The following is a 22,920-nucleotide window of genomic DNA, read 5'->3' on the forward strand; positions in this document are numbered from 1 at the left end:
TCTAGAATTTCCTCTTTTGCCTGAAATTTAAAAATCTCAGAACATTTACACAGTCGTTTAAATAAGTATGGAAACAGAGACAAACTAGAAGGGTACTCAGAGGAGTGCATACCTCCACCACACAATACCTGATCCACGAGAACATATCGGGTCCAATATATTTTTGAAATATCATGCTATACAGTACTATATCGCTTTTAGCCCGATCTCTCAATGGTGAAGAGTCATTTTAAAAATTAAAAAATTATCGTACCCACATCCGGATCCAGATCTTCACCAAAATCTAATCAGTTTGTCCTTATCACACACCCTAGCTGTCCACCAAATTTAATCCAAATCCGCCCAAAACTTTTTGAGATATCCTGTACACATTCAGACAGGGGTGAAAACTTCACCTCCTTCAACCTTCTGTGGCGGACGTAAACATGGTATAAATGCAAATAATACGTGATTGAATCATTTCTCACGTGAAAATGTAATTTTCAATAGTACAGTCATGTGTTGATATCGTGCATTGTGATTGGTTGTCATGCAAGCAATCAGAAAGTGTCACACCTTCAGGACTGTAAAAGTATAGGTGGTGATATCGTTGTGTTGTTGTGAATACTATGGCTCCTGGGAAGGAAAAATCAGACGACCAGCATCTAGAAATCAAAGTCTTAGCAAGTGAAGGCAACTCCATGTGGCAGATTGCAGTCCAACTTCACATTTGAGCAGGAGTTTTATGTTAGACTCAGGAGGATAAGCGAAGCTGGGACTGTAGGGAATACAAGTCATTGAGCAAGAAAACCCAAACTCTCCAAAAAGTGAAAACTCAAACTCTCCAAAAAGTGATGGTAAGTACATCAGTGTCTGATCTGCACATGATAGAAGAAGATCCAGTCGAGGTGTTGTTATTTACCTAGGTAAAAGCACAGGTGTTAACTTTTCTTGAAGAACAATAAGCTGCATGTTGCCACAAAATGGTCTCAATGGATGTGGATCTGAAAAACAAAAAAACAAAACAACATGTCACGAGGAGAGGCAAATGGAAAGGCCAATCCGACAGCAGCAATGCTTGAAAAGAACCGCCACCATGTGGTTTTAATCGACTGATTTTGAGTTTTCAGGTGAGGAATGTTCATCCGTTTAAATAATCCTTTTTCATTAGGGTTTTCTTCATTACCTCTGCCATCGAAGATGGACGGCGGTTATGTTTTCACGCCTGTCTGTGAGCAGGATATCTCAAAAGGTTGTGGACGGATTCAGTCAAAACCCTGGTGGACGGAATGGGAATGCGACAAGGATAAAACAATTTGATTTTGGTGAAGATCTGAATCCGGATCCGAGTCCGAGAATTTTTAAAGTGATTTTTCATCATTTTGAGATTGGGCCAAAACCGATATACACTCAGTGTACAAAACATTAGGAACACCTTCCTAATATTGAGTTGCACCCCCTTTTGCTCTCAGAAGAGCTTCAATTCGTCGGGGCATGGACTCCACAAGGTGTCGAAAGTGTTCCACATGTTGTTAGCCCGCGTTGACTCCATTGCTTCCCACAGTTGTGTCAAGTTGGCTGGTGGTGGATCTCCACAACGAATATCTCATTCCTTCTCATCCCACAGATGCTCACTTGGATTGAGATCTGGTGACTGGGCAGGCCACTGCAGAAAGCTGAATTCACCGTCATGTTCCTGGAACCATTCCTGGACAATCCCAGCATTTTGGCACGGGACATTATCTTGCTGAAGAAATCCATTCACAAGATGGATGCACTGTCGACATGAAGGGATGCACCTGATTGGAAATTATGTTCAGATATCCTGTGCTATTCAAAGATTGCTCCACTTTTATCAAGGGTCCCAATATGTGCCATGAAACACACCCCACACCATCACACCACCACCACCATCTGCCTGCAATGTTGACACGCGGCATGATGGATGCGTCTATTCATGTGGTTTTCTCCATACCATAGTCCTTCAATCAGCATGAAACAGCAGGAACCGGGATTCATCAGACCAGGCAGTGTTTTTCCAATCCTCTCGTGTCCAGTGTTTTCGTTCCTTCACCCACTGCAACTGCAGGTTCTTGCTTTTTTGCTGAAAGAGGTGGAACTCTGCAGGTCGTCGACTGCCAAAGCACATTCATGTCAATCAAGGTACGACAAGTTGTGCATTCTTTTGTGGGTTCTTTCGCCACCGACGTTGTGCTGGACTGACAATTGACTAACTCGAGCCCATATGTTGCTCTGCACAATTTGTGTCAGTCTCCTTTGGCTTCTTTCGTCAATTAACTGTTTTCGACAACTGGCCTGCTGTTAGCTGGATGTCCTCTGGGTGGTGGACCATTCTTGATACACACGGGAAACTGTTGAGCATGAAAAACACAGCAGCGTTGCAGTTCTTGACACACTCAAATTGGTGCTCCTGGCACCGACTACCATACCCGTTCAAAGGCACTTAAATCTTTTGTCTTGCCCATTCACCCTCGGAATGGCACACACACTCAATCCATGTCTCAATCGTCTCAAGCTTCAAATATCCTTATTTAACCTGTCTCCAACCCTTCCTCTGCACTGATTGAAGCGGATTTAACAGGTGCAATCAATAAGGGATCATAGCTTTCACCTGGATTTTTATTTTTTGTATACCTTGTCGAGGCTCGAATGAGAGCTAACACACAGCGCACAGCAAGGGAGGCATGAAACAAGAGGAGCGGGAGTGGAAACGACAAAACAGTGGGGAACAGAGACATTAGGAGATCTGTGTAAGGGAGAGGGATGGGGTGGGGAACATGGAGTAAACAAAATGAACACTACATGGACTTTCAGGAAGGAAAGCAGGGAATTTGAAGGAGGTGGGTGTGGAGTGGATTAACGGGGGTAGAAAAGATCGAGGATTTGGATGGGGGACGATAAGAGGTGGTGGTGAACAGCTGTTTTGAAGGCCTGGAGGGAAGTATAGGATTGAACAGAGTGAGGGAGTTTATTCACCTGGTCAGTCTATTTGACGGGAAGAGCAGGTGTTCCTAATGTTTTATACATTGCCTGTGTAGCACAAGATCTCGAAATGTTGTGCACGGATTCGGACGAAACTTCGTCGACAGGTTGGATGTTTGACCATGACGAGTTGGGTGTTTGACCATGACAAATTTATTCCATTTTGGTGAAGATTCAGATCTGGATCTGGATATGGGAGTTTTTTTTTTAATTTTTAAGCGATTCTTCACAATTGAGAGATATGCCCGAAAACAATATATTGCATGATATTTCAAAACATTGCAGACAGGTGATGACAAAACAAGGTGGACGAGTTGGTTCGGTAACAAGAACAACTCGATTTGATTTTGGTAAAGGTTCGGATGCAGATCCGACCTATCAGTGGGATACAAAATGTGAACTGTTCAGCCTGGCGGAGGGAGGTATGCACTCTACCGAGTGCTGTCATCGTGGAAGATATTTTATTTCATGTCAATTTTTCTCTGTTTTTTTTGGGGGGGGGGTGGGGGGGTGGTTAAGGTCTGCATTTGTGTTTTCACTCAACTGTTCCTCAGTAGGAGTTTTTATATTGAGGGACTATTGTTGGAGTTGTTCTTGACCACAAATATGTTGGTGTTTTATATTTCGTGATGTTTGTTTCACGTTTTCTGAAGGATTGCTTCATGTCATGATTACCACTGATGGATTACTGTTGTTGTTTTGTGGTTGCTGCTGCTGTTGTGTTCTGCACACTTGTTGTTTGGGTTATTGTACTTTGCAGTTGCTGTAACTATATTTCCATTTTTGTTTGAGGTTTGCTGTCCTTTGTTTTAATCTGCTCTTCAGTTTAGCTCACAGATAGCGCACGGGCGTTTGAGCTGGCTTGTCTGGATTTGCAGTTCTAACCCAATGATAAACTTTCACCCCGATGCTTCAAAGACAGAGTGATACATCATTGAGTGTGCTGTCCTTTGGAAGGTGTGTTATGCCAGCTGTTCCATCTGCTGGCATCTGCTGGTGGGCATTAATGATCCCACGGTACCTTTCAGAAAGAGGATGACATTCCATAACGGGGCCCTGTTCAAATTCTCTATCCTGCCCTGATCTACAGTGTTTACTGCATCCGTAGCACAGTAGCACCTGCAGCAATATTTCAAACTAGCAGGTGATGCAGACACACAAATAAATGAAAACAGTTTTCCTTTTCCACATTAATGATCAATTTCTGTTTTTATTTGACGCTCTCGCTACCTTTGCATGCATTTTCATGCTCCTGAGTCCATTGGTTTTTGTATATAATTTCATAAAACATTCTTAACTTGGCAAATAAATGTTTGATTTGAAGTCTTTTTTTTTTAATTGTTCACCGTTTTCTGTTCTTAATGTTTATGTGGTTGACTTCGAAATTCATAATGAAGTCTGGAGCACACTTTCCTTTTTAGGAAACCTTAATCATGCTGTCCTTTTGCTTGCGTTTACTTGTAGAGGTTATGTATCCCACGCTGTCATTCAAAAGAGAAGGCTTTTTTTGTACTCTATCCTCATTAATTTCCATTTTGTCATGATGCCCACAGAAATATCACAACGACAGAATTCCAATATGGTGCTCCATCAAGCTAATGGACAGACAAAACGAGACAAGACTTTGGTCACCCCTTCACAGTTTCACAGATTTTACTCATGTGAGCACATACTATCTGCTTCATCCCAATATTACATCGACACCAATTTTCAGACCCGTTTACTTGTCGTATGTCCACTAATAATTTGTGCTGTTCTCGTTTGGGTTGTGTTAGTGTCTCTGTTCATTGTCTAATTGGTACTAAACCAAAAACAATCTGCCTCAAGGTGAATTGATCAACCATTTTACATTTAGTGGTCACATGAAAGTGTTATGATATCAATACCATGAGAATTAGTATAAGGGTTAAAGCTCGTGTTAGGTTTAGGGTTTACTGTTAAGGTTGGAATGAAATGGAAGTTTAAAAAGCCGCACAGGTATCTGTCTCATAAAGGGATGAAAATGACCAGATGGTCATTTCAAAAGCTTCCAGAGATACAAATAGTTCAGCATCTTTGCAGAGTGCCTTTGTACACATAGGCTGTAAAACTGTACGTGTGCTGAGGGTGGACAAGGAGACCTATATGCGAGGAATCTGTGAGGGGGAAGAGCATCACCTGTGGTCAAGGGATTCTCGTCCTGCTTACAGGGGGATTCGCGCATTGCATTCATCCAAGCCCATCCTTCAGTGGACTGTAGTTAGAGCAGAGAGTGGTAGGCTCTTGACAGAGGAGTCCGAAGTGAAGGCCCACTGGGCCGGTTACTTTGAGCGGTTGTACCAGGCTGATACCCCAGCTGTCGAGTTGGACGTCAGGGGTGTCGCAATCACTGTTGCTGACCCTCCAATCAACTGTGGTCCACCTTCGCTTGCGGAAACACGGGCTGCGGTGAACCGGTTGAAACGGGGCAAAGCTCCAGGGATCTGTGGCATCCATAGTGAATTTCTCAAGGCTGGTGGAAATGCTGCACTCATGTCGTTGCATGCAGTTTTGTGCTCTGCCTGGAAGACAGGTATCACCCTAACTGACTGGAAGAGGGGCCTTGTTGTCCCTCTCTGGAAAGGGAAGGGTGATCACCAAGACTGCAACAACTACCGAGGGTTGACGCTGCTCTCAGTGCCAGGCAAGATCTTTGTTCAGATAATTATTGATGGGGTTCGCTGCCATCTGCTTGAGCAAGAGCATTCAGAGCAGTCAGGTGTTACACCAAAGAAATCAACGATTGAACGTATCCTTGCTCTTCGGGTGCTCACTGAACGCAGACGGAGTTTTGGCAGGGGCCGCTTGCAGCCGATGTTTATCTCTGTAAAGTGTTCGATTCAGTGAATCTGGATGCCCTCAGGAGGATTCTTGGTCTTTGTGGGGTGCAACTAAAACTGATCGATCTGATGTCTGAACTCTACTCTGGTACTGAGAGTGTTGTGAGATGTGGTGGTACCATCTCTGACTTATTTCCAGTTGTTACTGGAGTTCGTCAGGGGTGTATACTGGCCCCCATACTTTTCAGCACTTGTATGGATTGGATTATGGGGAGGATGTCGGACAGATCAAGCTGTGGTGCATCATTTGGAAATGTAAAGATCTCTGACCTTGATTTCGCACATGATGCAGTCATCTTTGCAGAGACTTTAGATATCCTTCCACTTCCACAGTTCACCTAATGTGTCTGTTCCCCACTGTTTTGTCCCTTCCACTCCCGCCCCTCTTGTCTCATGCCTCCTTGCTGTGAGTTATGTGTTTGCTCTCATACGAGCCTCGACCAAGGTATACAAAAAAAATAAAAAAAATAAAAAAAAAATCCTTTTGGGGGCCCTCGAGGTGCTGAATGAGGAGAGGCAGCCTCTGGGATTACGGGTTTCCTGGGTCAAAATTAAGATCCAGGCTTTCAATGACATCTTGGATGCTGCTGTCCTGTCTGTGTCTGTTTGTGGTGAGGATGTTGAGGTCATGGAGAGATTCACTTACCTTGGCAGTGATATTCATGTCTCTGCTGGCTGTGAGCTGGAGGTCAACAGACCTCTGGGTCGGGCATGGCGAGTCACGGATTCACTGGATCATGGGGTGTGGCACTGCCGGTACCTGTGCAGGAGGATGAAAGTCCGAGTCTTCAGGTCCTTGGTGCTTCCAGTCTTGCTATATGAATGGGAGACTTGGACTGTGACCAGGGATCTGAGATGGAGACTTAATTCCTTTGGTACCAGGTCTCTTTGGCGAATCCTTGGCTATCGCTGGTCAGACTTTTTGTCCAACGAGCGGTTGCTGAGAGAGACTCAAATGATATTTGTTATCTGCATGGCCCTTAAGCATCAGCTGCGGCTGTATGGACATGTGACTCGTTTTCCTGACGCTGATCCTGCTCACTAGATTCTCTCAGCGAGGGAGTCTCCTGAGTGGAGGAGGCCAACGGGCCGACCACATGCCTCATGGTTGCAGCAGATTAACCACCTTCTCAATGACATGGGGATTGGCCAGGCATCTGTCTGGGGGAAGGCCAGATGGAGGCTGCTGGAGTATCTGCAGAAATTGGACGCAGTGACGCGCTGCTCTGGCACATGCTCCCATAACTGACCTGACCTTTCATGATGATAAGTGCAAAGCTGTACTGGAAACGATCAGTATGTAAGGTTTCGGGCCTCAACCACCTTTTTCCCCTCATATCTAAAGCCAATTGGGGAGCTTCTGGATACTGCATACACTTGTTTTTTTATTTATTGTATATACAGTCGGGGCTTGTATGAGAGCTAACACACAGAACATACAACAAGGGGAGCAGGAGACAAGAAGGGTGGGAGAGGAAAGGAAAAGACAGTGGTCAACAGTGACACGATGAGATCTCTGGAAGGGAAAGGGATGTGGCGAGATACACAGGGTAAACAAGATGGACGCAACAGGGACTTTCAGGTCCTTCACACGACTGGAACTTTCAGGAAGGAAAGCAGGGCATTTGAATGAGGTGCATTTGGCGTGGATTCGTGGGGGTGGAAAAGATCGTGGTATTGGATGTGGGAAGACAAGAGAACAGCTGTTTTGAAGACTTGGAGACAAGAGTGGGATTGAAGCGAGTGTGGGAGTTTGTTCCAAAGGTGGGAAAAAAGAGGAATGAAAGAAGAAAGGTGAGCAGTGATTCTTGATTTTGGTAGTTTTACCATAAGGGGGTTGTTGGTGGACCTTGAGCACCTGGTGGAAATATAGTGAGGGGGGGGAAGCATATGTCAAACAGAGTAGTAAGGGGGAGGCAAGGCTGGAGAGGAAACCGTAGAAGACAGAAAGACCACCGACCTGCCTCCAGCGAGAGAGTGAGACACGCAAAGACTCAGCCTCATTGCGGGAAATACCAATGATCCTAATTACCTTGGTTTCTACAGCGTGAAGCCGAGAAAGGTGAGAGACTGGAGCACCAGCCCAGAGGGGAGAGCAGTACAAGGAAGGACTTCACATGAGGGAGGATGCCCAATCGGTGACTGGCATTGTAGACGAGGTTGGAAATGTAGCTTTCCTGGGAAAGATCATGGCAGATTGTGAGGCCCAAATGTCTGAATGAAAGGACTTCTTCCAGAGGATTGTTGAGGAAGTAGATGGGGGGGGGGGGGGGTTCCAAACAGTCGTTTCGGAGAGACAGTCATGAGAGTGTGAGATTTGTCCGGATTGAAAGACATGTTCCACGTGTTGGACCAGTTTGTGATTTTACACAGATCTGCAGAGAGCGATGAAGCTGCTGCTTGCCGGTCTGAGGGATGACAGATGGTACGGCAGAGGGTAGCGTCATCAGCAAAGAGATAGAGAAGATTTTCCAGAGTCTGAGAGATCATTGATTAAAACCAGAAAAATGAACAGGGCCCAGAACGCTACCTTGAGGAGCTCCAGCCTGGACAGTAAGAGAGGGATGAGAGAACTCCATTTAGGGCCACACGTTGACTGCGACAGGAGAGGAAGTCTGCGAGCCATGAGTGGAGATGGCCTTGGATACCACGCTGTGGAAGATTGTTTGGTGAGCAGAGTGGGTTGATTTCTCCAAACTTTAGTTTTCTACACTCGTATAATGTCCAAAGCATGACAGTTTCTATTTTAGCATCAGCACTTCTAATCCATGGAATTAATATTCATCTCCAACACCATGTTAAAAAACTGTCAATATCCTTCCTTCCTTTTCCACTGTCAATGACTCACACATCCATACATTGCAACTGGAAATACCAGATCATTCACCAGCCTCCTCTTGGTTTGTATTATTACATGTTTGTCTTTCCAGATCTTTGTCAACCCTGACATTGCAGTTCTCATCAACATGAACCGTCAACTAATTTCCCTTCACATGCTCCCGTTCCTTCAATCGTAGCAACCTGGAAGATTAAACTTTCCACATGATCCTCTCCCAGTTTGAACATGTTGATCTTCTCAGTTGACAAGATTTTAATCTTTTTTTTTAGGTTTTAATAAAAACCAGCTTTTTCACTTTCCTTCTTCACTGTCTGCAGCAGTTTCCTCAAGTCCCCTTTACTTTCTGCCAACAATGTTATCATCAGCATACCTTAGATTGTTGATACATCTTACTCAAATCCCAACTACAGCATTTGTGTGATCCAAGTTATATTTTTTTTGTCAAAAGTATTATTACCACTAATTAATCGGTCAATTCTATCCAATGATAACGGCATAATGCAAATAATATTCACACCGAGATTGGCAGGAAGGCTTAGAGCTGTGCACACTCATCTCTGTGCTGTCTTGCCTGGGTTTGAATTCCGACCCAGCTATAAACTTTCATCCTGGAAATGGATGGATAAAACGGATGAATAGCCCCCCTCCCAACCCCCCACCGATTCTGGCAAGTGAGTACGGATTGTGGATGCAGGTCTGGGAAGGTGTCGGTGTGAAAGTGAATTCGTATCCATCAGAAGGTTGAGGATCCTTTGGTGGCAGAAAGGGTGTGGGAGTGATCATGTGGGAGAGGTTGGTTGATGGTGTGATGGTGTGCGTGGGAGGTATATCAGGTTTGAGAGAAGTGTGGTTGTGGACATGAGTTTGAGTCAGTGAAAGGGTTGCATATTCATCAGTTGGATAGGTTGTGGACGGGAACAGTGTGGTGGTGTGAGTGAAGAGGGACATAAGGGTCTTGAAAGGTGTGTGTGTGTGTGTGTGTGGGTGTCATTGTGTGTGTGTCATTGTGTGTGTGTGTGTGTGTGTGTGTGTGTGTGTGTGTGTGAGTTTCAGTCAGCGAGAGGGTTGAGGATTCATCAGAGCCAGATAGGCTGTGTGCATAAGGTGTATGAGGAGGACGTACAACAATGCAGTGCCTTCAAAAAGGGAGCACGTCAGATGACTGGGAGTAACAGTCAGGTATCAAACCTCAGTGTTGTAGGTCCTGGGGTTGTACTTCAGGAGAGAAAGGTTGTGAGGAGGAGAGTGAAATGGCCAGGTATGGGAGAAAGGGGAGAATGGGAGAGGATGGATTGAGTGGTGTGTGTGGTGCTTCAGAGTTTGAAAGGAAGCATGCAAGATCGATTGAGGAAGATGAATAAGATTGTGTTTCAGTATGTGTGTGTGTGTGTGTCACGTTTGGAGTGAAGGAGTGTGTCGAGAGAGGTGGGAAGGAGGCATGGTTTTGCATGAGGCAGAGGGAGATCCAGGAGCTGAGAACAGAAATGAGGAGCTTGAACAGATGATGGAAGAAGGTGGTGGAAGGAGAGAGAAATGGGCTTGAGGTGTTGACACATCAGCCAAGAGTGACATTCGTGAAGTTGAAGGAGGTGGAAAGGATGAAGAGGTGAAGGAAGGAGAGACAGAGAGAGAGAAGGAAGTTCTTTGAGAATCTTTTTCGATTTATGAAGGATCTGTTGGAGAAGTCCAAATATGGTGCACTGAAGATACGGAAGGAAGAGTTGGAAGGTCACCTTGCTTGTGACATACACAGACACAAGGAAGGATGAACTGGTGAAGGATTTTGAAGGCTTGTTGAAACCAATGGAGCCAGGTGTTCCACTTGATTTGGCGGGGCCAAAGATGTCTCAGGTTGAGGTAGTTTTGAGGAAAGCACGAGTGGCATTGGCTCTGGGACCAAGTGAAGTACCATATAATACCATATAAAGTGTTTAAGAGATGCGGAAGCATCAGGCGGTATCTGTGGAATGTGGAAGCATTCTTCATTCTTCCTCTTAATCCATCACAATCCTACTACAAAAGTAAAATTTCAAAAGATGTCATGTTGATAATCCATAAGAGGATTGTGGTGTCGTATTGTGGCATCATAATGTGGTGTCAGTCCTACCTTGTTTGTTTGTTTTATTGAGATTCCATCCATTTCTACATTTTTTTCAAAATGTTAATTTTCTTGCGTGTGTGTGTGTGTGTGTGTGTGTGTGTGTGTGTGTGTGTGTGTGTGTGTGTGTGTGTGTGTGTGTGTGTGTGTGTGTGTGTGTGTGTGTGTGTGTGTGTGTGTGTGTGTGTATATATATATATATATATTACTAAAACTCTCATCTTGTATGTATGTATGTATGTGTGTATGTATGTTCCCGAAATACAGCCAAAACGGTACATGATAACGCAAAAAATTTTAGGGCCACCTTACTCACCATTCACCTGCGGTGTGCAGTGTCAAGTTTCGTTCAAATCAGGCAACAAAAAATTATTAAAAAATCAATTCCCAATTCAGTCAAGTACTCTTTGGGAGAATTTGATCAATGCAAACAACCTCAGCGGTATAGTTCGCTAGAGCTATCTTTTTTTTCTTGAAATGATTTGTTTTCATCAACCGCTGTCACAACGGGAACCCAACGGGTTCCCGGGTCATCCAGACTACATATATATATATATATATATATATATATATATATATATATATATATATATATATATATATATATATATATATATATATATATATATATATATATATATATATATATATACCAAATGGAAGCCACTCCTCTGAAAAAGGCACATGACAGCACACCTGGCATTTGCTAAATGGCACATGAAACACTGAGACCATGATGTAAAAGATTCTGTGGTCTGATGAGATGAAAATTTAACTATTTGGCCAAAATGCAAAGTGCTACATCTAGCGAAAACTAAGAACAGCTCATCACCCATCTAACACCATTCCTACCGTGAAGCATGGTGGTGGCAGCATCGTGCTATGGGAATGCTTTTCAGCAGCAGGGACAGGGAGACTTGTGAGGATAGAGGGAACAATGAATGGAGCCAAATATAGGCAAATCCTTGAGGAGAACCTGCTTCCGAGTGCAAAAGAACTTCCACTGTGGTGAAGTTCGACTGCGGCGAACTTACAACAAGACAATAAACCCAAGCATACAGCCGAAGCAATACTGGAATGGCTTCAGAACAAGAACGCGAAAGTCCTTGATTTGCCCAGCCAAAGCCCAGACATGAATCCCATTGAGAATCTGTGGAAAGACTTGAAGATCGCTGTTGACTGAGGCTCCCCATCCAGCTTGACAGAGCTTGAGAAAATCTGCAAAGACCCCAGGCACCAGCTGGTTTCTGCTTTTATTCCCACACAACCATTTCTGGTCATGTGCTGGTCTGAGATGCAAGTTGTGGAGTATATTTGCTGACCTTAGCAAAAACGCTATTAATATCATCTACAGTCTGCTCTGTTCTGTTTATCATTTGGTGTTACCTGGTGTTGTATACATATGTGCACCTTTATGTTGTTGTGCTTGGGGAGCATGAACTTGGCTGCCTGTGCATCTGAGTTGAATGCGGTCATGTGATTGTTGTGTAATTTGTGGAATCACTGGTGTGAGTTGTGTAAAAAAGGTAAAGGTGCCATTGTTGGGCACTAAACGATGTTGTTTCCTCACATTGTCCGGCTGCACCGCCAGGTTTTTGCCATTTATATTGGGGGTGAGAAAGGTGTCCTGTGTGGGCAACTGCAGACTCTCCCCAGTTCAAGCACTCTCTCAGTCTTCAACATACCACACATCCAGAACCAACATTCAATGTTTGTTTGGCATGACGTCCTGGACACAAGTCCCATCCATACCATATGTGTGGCTCGATTTTCGGCAAATTGCCAAGGCAAGTTGTGTAATTTTTTTCTTGAACAAAGGAATGGAGTAATAGTAGTCTTGCACAGCTCGCTGAGTAGTTTGCCATTTAAAGTAGCCTTCAACTTCTGAGTGTTTTTCATCCTGCATGCTGGGCTCGAATCTGATGGCAAGAAAAGCACAGTGGAGCAGTGGGGTGGTGTATTCAATTGATTGCTATACTCATCTCTCCTAAAATGAGACCCTTCTTGCTTGCATTTTCCTTTTAGCATCCTAAATTGTTGCCTTATTTTTCCTCAGATTTGAAATATATTTTGCTACTGCTACATTTCACTTTGCATGAACACCACACCAAAAGCCTACGACTGTCATGCTGTCTGTCATAATGTTTCATAACATCCTCCGGTACTCATCTGTGTATCGGTACATTCTACAATACCTTTTACAACACCTAACATGTGCTTTTGCGACATGCGGTTTTGAGAATCTCAAAAATCCCATTTTACAGATCCTATTTATTTATTTATTTATTTATTTATTTTGGAAGCGAAGGGTGAAATCCTGAACATAAGCAACACCTTCATTGATTAATTTCTCTGCTTTGCTGCAACATCTTTGCCCGATGTTGCCGATCCATTTTCCAGGGTGCATCGCTTTCAACGCAACTGTCATGGCGTATGATGGATTAGATTTCCCTCATTTATTACAAAACGTTCTTCCAAGCTAATGCCAAGCTTCATGCCTCCTTCAGCTTTGCCTGCAGCAAACTAAAGAGCACCACGTCAAAAATCAAGGACATTTGCATGAGCCTTGACAAGTGGATAAGCACATCGGTGGTTTTCTATCTTCGAAATATGGAGAATTATGTCTTCTCAAATCATTAGCCAAGTTGCACACATGAGCCGGAATGTGCATCTGCAGGGAGATTGCTAACCAGTTGCTTGCTGAATATTTTCTCCAGCAAAGATGAACAAATGGAGGTATCAATGTGCACTGCCAGGCTGGGATTTTATTATTGAATGGTCAAACGTCCGTGCTGCTTTTGAAATCGCAAGCATTATCTTTTTGTTTGAATCCAACATTGTTAATTGGAAATTGTTCATTTCTCCTCCTGGAGATCCAAATACCGATTAGATTCATCTTGGCCATTTCCACATATTCCCATCGTTTTGCATCCCCCACCCTCATTCTGGATGGTATGCTCTACCGAGAGCACGCTCTGGTTGGGAGAGCGAGAGGGCGGCAGAGAGCCTTCTCCTCCCCTCCCTCACCGCTCTCGCGCTCAGCGCACCAGCTCCGTTCCCTCCGCTTGTCGCTCGCCCGGACTCACTTCGCGGCCACAGCCACCGCCTCTTGCCACGCGACTGGCCTCACGTGCGTGCACCTCTCCCATCCTTTACTCACCTGCCTACATCGCAGCATTCTGCCGGTGGCGAGAAAATATTTTTTGGGGGGAGTGAAGCAGAGGTGACGAGTGAAGTGGAAGAACAGAGGAGTCGAGGAGGGGGGGGTGTGATTCTAAGGGAAAGCAGAGCACGGCGTCGTTGGGAATTATGTGCCTCTCCCATGCCTTGCAGAGCAACGTATTGGCTTCTCTGCGGAGATGCGGATGCAGTGGAATAGCATTCACATCCGTAATGTGTTTGAACTGACGAGAACGCACCTGAGCCAGGACCTGTCAGTTTTATTTCAATCTATTCCTTCTCTGTCTCTCCTGAAAAATCCACTCGTGTAAATTTTCCACCTCCCCTTGACATCGGTCGCTGGATTCTGCTTTGAATCGGTGAGGATCGTAGCAAACCTTTGGGAATTATCGCGTCTCGCTTTTTTGTATTTACATGACTACATTTTTTTATTTTTCGTCGTGCTATATTTGCACCATGCAGAAGCAAGGATTGTGTGGCAGCAAGCTTCAGAATTGAGAGCCTGAATTATTCAAGGTCATGAAAATTACGTTTGTCCTGCGCACAGTCGAGGACACCGGACGCGCTCAATATTTTGATGTCTCTGATTTCGATTATTCCACCATTAATTGATACTCATAAAGAGTGGAGAGGGTGTTCTTTCAATATATCTCCATCGACCGCCATGGATGTTGTGAGGTCTCGGTGAACTGCTTTGTATTTTATATTTATTTTATTTCATTCTGTACCTCCAAATCAAGGAACATCCAGCAAGCATTGATCAAGAATTGATTTGCACATGGTAAATGGCAGCTTTGTGGATGTGTAAGGCTGGCACTTCTGCACTGATCTGTGCCCTTAAGATGTTTCAGTCTTTTGTGCCCCGATTCTCCAGCAATGATGCGTGTCCCCGAAGGTGGTGAGCTGAAAATCGTCAGCCAAGGGGAAACTTTGAGCCCGCAGTGATGGATCCCCCTGTGATGGAAAATGTGATTTTACTTGCCGCTTGTCAATGTGTCACCCAGCCCAAAGATGGTATGCATTTTTGGTAGAGTCCACAACTGTGGCTCAGCATGGCTTGTTGATGTGATCGTGTCCCCGCGATAAGCCTCGGTTGAGAACAAGTAGCCATTTGGAGGCCATCCAAGCGCAACGCGCTGATATCACAACGATCCTGCTGCCTTCATTTTTTTATTTTTCTTTGTGGACAATGCACCATGCTTTCAAATTGAAATGTCACTGAAGACCAAAGGATAACCATTTGTTTTCTGGCTGACCAACTGATTATTCAGCAGGCAAGACCAATTTTGGATCTCACAGCAATGGAATATTGTGCCTAGTTGGCTATCAATACTGCGACTGTTCGGGGATTTCGAGCTCTGATTGCTGCCCTTTCTTGATGAATGCAAGGGAAAGGTCTTGGCAATTCACTGCTGCTTAAATAGTAGCCATCTACAGAAGGAATTTTTGCCTCAGGAGTAAAAAAAATGGGCATCCACAACAGCAAGTGACTGGAAAATTTGCATTCAATTAACACCCTACCACCCTCCTCCCACTTCCCCCATCGCCTTTGTTATCAGCTCCTACTTGGTCATTTACAACAGGAGCGCTGAATGAACAGACACTGAGCCATCCCTCAAATTACAAATGTGGAGCATTCTTCATTTTAAATTCCAGTGCAAGAGGATGCTGTTCACCTTGAGGATGTAAAACCTGTCTGATGAGTTGAAGTCACAGACCTCTTCGATTTTCTATACATATTCTTCATACACTCCACTGCCTGGCACCTTCTCCTTTGTTTTCAACCTCTCCCTTTCAACCAATCTCAATCACCTTCCTCCAAACTGAAACAATTGTCCTATCACTCTGAAATGAGTGATATGATTTAATCCCACTGCCAGGCAAGGTGGATCAGCACATCTGGACACAAGGGGTGGTGTTTACACAGTTGCTGATATTACCTGCAAAACATATCGTGAGGAAGTAATTGATTCTGAGCTCAGTCATATTCTACACCATTCTGTGTGAAGAGTTGCTGTGAAGCAAATCTCAAAAATAAAGACTAGGCAGACCACATACATAAGGCATTGTGAGTGAAAGGACAGTTGATGTGCTGGATGAACAGTGGCTTGTCAGGAAAGGGAGGCAGAAAAATCATCAGGATCTAAGGATGCCGGAGATAACCACAAGCTACGGTGCTTGTGAGATTACACTCGGACCACCTGAGCCCACCGAAGAGTCAAATGAAGTACCTGAGGGAGATGAAGAGGCTACTCCAGCAAGGCCACAACCAACGCTACGTGTGTGCAAGAGGCTGGAGATGTTGTGCATCATTCCAATGGCTGTTTGTTTTGTGGCCCTTGGGCTGTGCATCACAGGTCTCAAGTGGGCTTTCTCTGAACGGGTACCATCCCCACAACCCCCATATCCAGATTTTTATCCTGACCCCAACTGGGTGGGTCAGGAGCAGACGGTACTGCCACGACCACCAACACTACACACAAACCGTACACCAGGACTTCATCCAAAAGCCTCCCAGCCAACGACTCCAACAGTCACACGGAACATTAATATGAGCATGGCTCGGCCAGTCATGCCCAGGGACAATCGCACAGATGGACGACTCCAACATCCCCACAGCCAACGACCTGGAAATAGCAACAGTAACAACAATCCACGTGTCGTGAGCATCCATCGGCCAACTTACTTTCCAAACCGGACTCCGATCTCTGGAGTCAACCATACACCACCTCCACGCCACCGCACCCATCCTCCACCCATTGTAAAACCACCAAAACCACCTTCGCCTGATCTTGCAGCTCCCCAACCACCAGGGGTTACCCTTTCTGTGCCAACGTCTCCCCTGGCTTCACCAGCTCCCCTTGATCAGGGTTCACCCCCACCACTATCCACAACAAATGGCGGATTGATCACCATCGAGGCAACCACAGAGTGGAGAGGAGTTGAAGATGAGTGTAAGTAATAATCTTGTTGTCGAACTCTCGATGATATCTTATTTACAAAATGTTTTTCATCCCTTCATTAGAACATTTGGGTTTCATTCAATACACAGATTCTGAAAATATATCATTCACGTGGTTTTCAGATACATGCTTTTTCATCATCCATTTCATCCACCCATGTGAGAATAGGATTGCTTTTTCAGTTCTGGAAGTGATCTGTGCGAGGTAACAAGAGATCTAGGTGACATGTTCTCCATCTGTTTCCACAAAACATTGGCAGGACAATATCAACATTTTCTCTTATCATGGAATTTTGTTTAGGGTTTGATCAGCTCAGCTTTACAAAATTCCCACCTTATCTTATTCCTCAAAATAACAAGCAAATAATGATAAATAAATTTAATGATGAAATGGAGTGAATGAAATGCAGCTCAATCTTTGACTGGCAAGCGACGTAAACAATTGGTTTCTCATTTGATTCATCACGGGATTCAAATCTCAATCACAGTGAAGACCTCTGTGAGTTGTTTCGAGCAACATTGATGACTTGCTCGATTTGTTGATCACTTTTATTGAGGTAAATTAAGAAACTACATAGTGACAATCACATATTTTTGAAGAATCTCATTTGCTTATGTTTATATAATTATCTTCTGCATGATATGCTGCTGACCAGCACACAAATATAAACGAATGAATTAATAATGATTTGAAAATTGAAAACCACTACATTTTGTGCCCCATCGACAATGTGCAGTGTGTTGAACTCACATGTGAAATGTCTGAAGGCCATGTTGTTCTCAGAAAATTTTGATCAGGAAATGAATGATATGCTCTATCTCTGAGAACGGGCCTGTACAATCATGTAATGGAAGGAGTCGCACAGTCGACACCTTGTTCAACATGGTTCTCAAACAGGCCAGAAAATGAGTTTCCTTGAGAAGCCATTGCTTTTTGTGCATTTGCTGTTTCCTTATTCCCTCTCGTTTTTCTTTTTGGAAATGTTACCCTGAAGAGATTGGATTGGATCCCAGTTAGGCCATTAGAATTCTTTGCTCCGAGCCAAATGTTGTGACCTTTCTTGATCACTTCTTTCCAATATACTCGGGCGTGTGATTTTTGTCTGCAAACATGTTGGCAAAAGAGTTTAACCCTATATAAAATGCAGGGAAAGTTGAACAAAAGCATGTGTATCTACATATGTATGTATGTATATATGTATATATATATATATATATATATATATATATATATATATATATATATATATATATATATAGATATGTGTGTTTACAAACTGTTATATTACAGGAAATTGATGTAGGACTTCTGCAATGTGGTTCCACAGCTCCATTTGTTGTATTGGTATCAAGTAGCTGATGGAAAAAGACATTTTGTGAGGTTTATTTTTGGTTGCCTCCATTTTGTTTGAGCTTAATATTACTGAGGTGAATATTTGAGAAGTAACATTGCATTAACACATGAAGGCAAATTGCTTTCCGGACTGTCTTGGGTTTTTGGAATAGCTTCTTGAGCACGTTTCCGACAGTGGTCATAAAATTGCACTGAACATTTGGAATATCGATGTCTATTTTAAAAATCCCAAAGCAGCAAACTCCTTCCATTGATTCAGTTTTATACATCTTGCTCAATTCACGCACACTCGTATTATAGGTACACTTGTGGCTAATTGCAGACCAATTCCTTATTAGGCATTTTGAATTTTATGCCGATATTTGTATGCACGACTCTGCCCAGTATGAAAGGTTTTAAAAGGAGCATCAGGTCGTTTCAACTGAAAACAGTCGACCTGTATATATCTATAATGAACTCTTAATTGCCATTGTCACCTGTAGAGTGGTATTAATTATAATGGCTAGTGTTATGTCAGTGATGCTGGAAAATTCCATTGAATGGAGCCAACATGTCTTCGCAGTTGTGTTAATACAGCCTTCAGATGGATCTACCAATTATTATCCCCAAGTAATGCATTAATATCTTTGGGGAAGGGAGTGCGTCGATGATAGAGAGGGAGTACGGAGATGATAGAGAGGGAGTACGTAGATGAAATCAAATTATTTCAAATCCTGAGTGTTCATACATCCATCATCTAATTTGTCTTACATACAAGCTTGGTCACCCAATCATGATCAGTTCATGTCGACTTCAGTAAAGCATCAATATTATTGTTTGCTCAGATTAAGTTCTAAATATGCAAAGTCATATATATATATATATATATATATATATATATATATATATATATATATATATATATATATATATATTTGTAATGTAGTTCTGTAGTGTTTACCTGATCTGTTTAGTGTCAGGACTGCAATGTTGAGCTTATTGCTGTCCTGTGCATGCATTGTTAGCATTTTATTTGAACTTAATCGTGATCATTCAACATAGATCTGGCCATGTGTGAAGTAGGGATTATAACATAGACTGGACGAATGTGCAGGCACAGTTCAACCTCTGTATGTACATATATCCAACCTATATGTATGTATGTCTTTCCGATGGACAGCATACTTATTGATGCACCAGAGTGATAGTACATCACTGACTTGAGATGACACACATATATATTTCGATACATATATATATATATATATATATATATATATATATATATATATATATATATATATATATATATATATATATATATATATATATATATATATATATATATATATATATATATATATATATATACACACACAAACAAGCACGACATAATAGTGACCGAAGCTTTTCGTGCTGCACTCTTCAGGGCAAAAATCGCAGCAAGTGAAGAAGGAAGTGAAGGCGCATGCTTTATGCTTTATACATTGCTAATGTTATTTATGAGTTTAAGTGCCGATGTGAAGCTCGGTGCGTGGACCGCACAACACTAAGATTGGCTGATCGGATCAAACAACACGTCCTATTGGCGATTCAAATAAAGTTTGTGAGGGTTAGAACACAACCAGTGCGAGTATGTAGAAATATGCAGCAACCACCGGCCACTGTACCTGCTTCCTCTGCTATTGCACAGCACCTAGTTGCCAACCTTATTTGTGCAGACCAGTACAATGCAGAGATATGTTCAGGATATTGAGCCGAGGTCGGAGCTAGTTTCATTTACGTATGTTGGAAATAACCTTCATCCTTACCAACGATCCAATACTATGTTGTCAAAAGGAATTTCTACAATCTCTGTGTCTGTTTCAGCATAGAAAGATCAAGGGAAGTATGGTAACAAATGGTGAATGGACCTCAAGGGAAACCAATCCCCCCTCTCTCCAGGATGCGGTTGCAAACGTCAATCATCAACGAACTTTGCTCCAGCCAATGGAAGCTTGAGGTGAAGATGATGAGCCGACCAATGGGAATTCGGATTAACTGTGACGTCATTACGGTGGAACCAATCAGCGTCTACCTTATTAAGACTTGCGGATAAAGCACACGCCTTCACTTCCTTCTTCACTTGCTGCGATTTTTACCCTGAAGAGTGCAGCACGAAAAGCTTCGGTCACTATTTTGTCGTGTTTGTTTGTATCCATATTAAAGTTCTGTAGTACCAAGCATCTGTTTATTTATATATATATATATATATATATATATATATATATATATATATATATGTATATATATATATATATATATATATATATATATATATATATATATATATATATATATATATATATATATATATATATATATATATATATATGTATATATATCCATCCAAGAAACAGCTCTTCCGATCTAGAATCACTTCCAATTCCAGATGGCTTCTGTAGGAACACTCAGATCGATTAGAAACCGAGATTTACAGGTCACAAACAAAGGGCAGTAGAGCTGCCGACCATAATCTCACAATTATTATGAGCTCAGCGGGATGGCACACCACACAATTGTTTATTTGTGACCATAGACAAGATGCGGTTATTATGAAAAACACCTCCTGACTTGGTGAAGCAGTATAGAACAGATGATGTCTTACAACAGCTGAAACTGCACAACGTGTGAGCAACAATGGTCATTTGCCACCCAATGCATTGTCTCTGCCCTGCTGCATATAAAACAGGAGGTGGGATTGCGTTCGGGAATATATATATATAAAACCATCCTGTGGTTTGCCATCCGGAATAACTCATAATAAGGGCAAAACCATGGTCAGCGGCTCCACTATCTTTGTTTGTGACCTGTAAATCTCGGTTTCTAACTGATCTGAGTGTGCCCATCGAAGCCATCCGGCATTAGAGCCAATTTGATGTGCATGCGCAGCATGATGTCATGTCATGCCCTTGCCATTACTCTAATGTTGGAAGAGCCATGTCTTGGTTTTATTTTTATTTATGACCGCATTCTACCTCCAGTTTGGCGTGCAGCAGGGCGGAGACAATGTGCTGGGTGCCAAACGACTACTGTTGCTCACGTTGTGCAGTTTCAGATGCTGAGACGAGTGCTTGGATTCTCCATCAAGTCAGGTGGTCCCTTGCATTGCATATATATATATATATATATATATATATATATATATATATATATATATATATATATATATATATATATATATATATATATATATATATATATATATATGCAGGCATGGAACACCAAAAGTCATGCCTGTATTTCAAACAGCAATTGAGGATATAAGAAGTGTGTTGTACTGAATATATGAGATGGAAATGAAAGAACACACTTTGCAGATTGATTTTGTTTTATTTCATGAAAATCGCATCCAGGAAGTGACGGCCATGGGTGTGCACACAAAATTGTGCTCGCTGCACAACACACTTCATCACTGATGACAGGATTTCCAACTTAATGTGAAGGATTTCTCCACAAATATTGTCTGTTAGTTTCCATAAGGTCCTATGTCTTGTATGGTTTTCATAATTGCATCCTTTTTCATAATCTGACCCAGTGAAGTCTCGGAAATATGCAGTCATCGCCGTTTACATGATTTCTTCGGGGTGTGCACGTACGGCGTCTTCCCTGACAGCTACAATCTTTTCTGCAGTTATCACTGACCTCGGACAATCTGACCTTTTTGCATCTGCCACTGAACCAGTCTGTCGGAATGCTGTCACCCATCACTTTTTAGATTTGTCTGTTGGTACCCTTGGGAATTCATGCTGTGCAGACATAACCCTGCAACCGTTTTGGAAATACAGCTCCATAATCAGTGCCCTCTGCTGAAGTGTCCACTTATCCATGATAAATTCAACCCTGAAGATTAACCTGCAACAGAAAAACAAGTAGTTAGTACTTTGCCTTCAGCACAATTTAAACATTTGGCAGACCCTGTATGCAGGGACTAACCAATTACCTCTCACCGAATCAATTAAACCCAGGTGGCTAAGATGAGGGGTAATTCATTGGTGAAACAACAGCACAGTTATCTTCGCAGCCTTTCACTCACCCCTTTTAGGATGAGCACTCCTGAAATAATACTCACATAAGGATGACTTTGGGATATATTTTCACCTTGTTGCAGTATATCTCTTTGGCTGGAATTATAATTTGAAACCATACGAGAAAACTCAAAACTTACACAGAGGACTGGTCTGGCAGCTGAGGGGGTGTGTAGCATTGGGATTCTCATGTGTGTACTATTTTTGAATATCTTTACAGCTGTGCAGGAGCTCTGGGAAGGGTTTGAAACAGCAAAGTGCTTACATTGGTAGCCTTTCCTGGTTGCTTTATGCAGCTTCTTCAGCAAGAAGACCATGGGAGGAGTTGATTGATTGTTGTAATCCTAGCCATTTGAGTTTAATTAATGATTCCCTCCATTCACAAGTGAGAGATGTGGATGGGTCTTTGTGGTTTCATTTATTGACTGCTTTTGATATTTCCATGTGGTACATGCTTGGGAGCCTCAATTGGGCATGTTTCTGTCTGCGCTGTCACTGATGATTCACCAATGAGCTATGAAACCAGTCCAGCAGCTGAAGTGGTATGTAGCATTGGGATTGGTGTGTAGTATGTACTGTCTGTGAATATCTTTACTGCTGT

The 22,920-nt window shown here is 42.7% G+C and overlaps 1 protein-coding gene across 12 annotated transcripts in view; it reads left to right on the forward strand.

Annotated features, from left to right (window-relative positions):
* Positions 1 to 22,920, forward strand: part of LOC147027227 (pro-neuregulin-1, membrane-bound isoform-like) — a 1,384,261-nt gene that overhangs the window by 790,263 nt on the left and 571,078 nt on the right. For 2 of the 12 annotated variants that reach the window (XM_085883486.1, XM_085883487.1), the window contains exon 1: positions 13,732 to 16,911. The exons of 9 other annotated variants lie outside the window; for them this stretch is intronic. In XM_085883486.1, coding sequence (XP_085739612.1) covers positions 16,107 to 16,911 — 805 coding nt within the window. In that variant the 5' untranslated portion in view covers positions 13,732 to 16,106. Of the gene's footprint in view, positions 1 to 13,731; positions 16,912 to 22,920 lie in introns of those variants that run through there. One more of the 12 variants, XM_085883488.1, reaches the window with a different exon arrangement.

The sequence above is a fragment of the Eptatretus burgeri genome, chromosome 5, assembly GCF_056783735.1.
Source record: "Eptatretus burgeri isolate ZD-2024b chromosome 5, Ebu_testis_v1, whole genome shotgun sequence".
Taxonomy (NCBI): domain Eukaryota; kingdom Metazoa; phylum Chordata; class Myxini; order Myxiniformes; family Myxinidae; genus Eptatretus; species Eptatretus burgeri.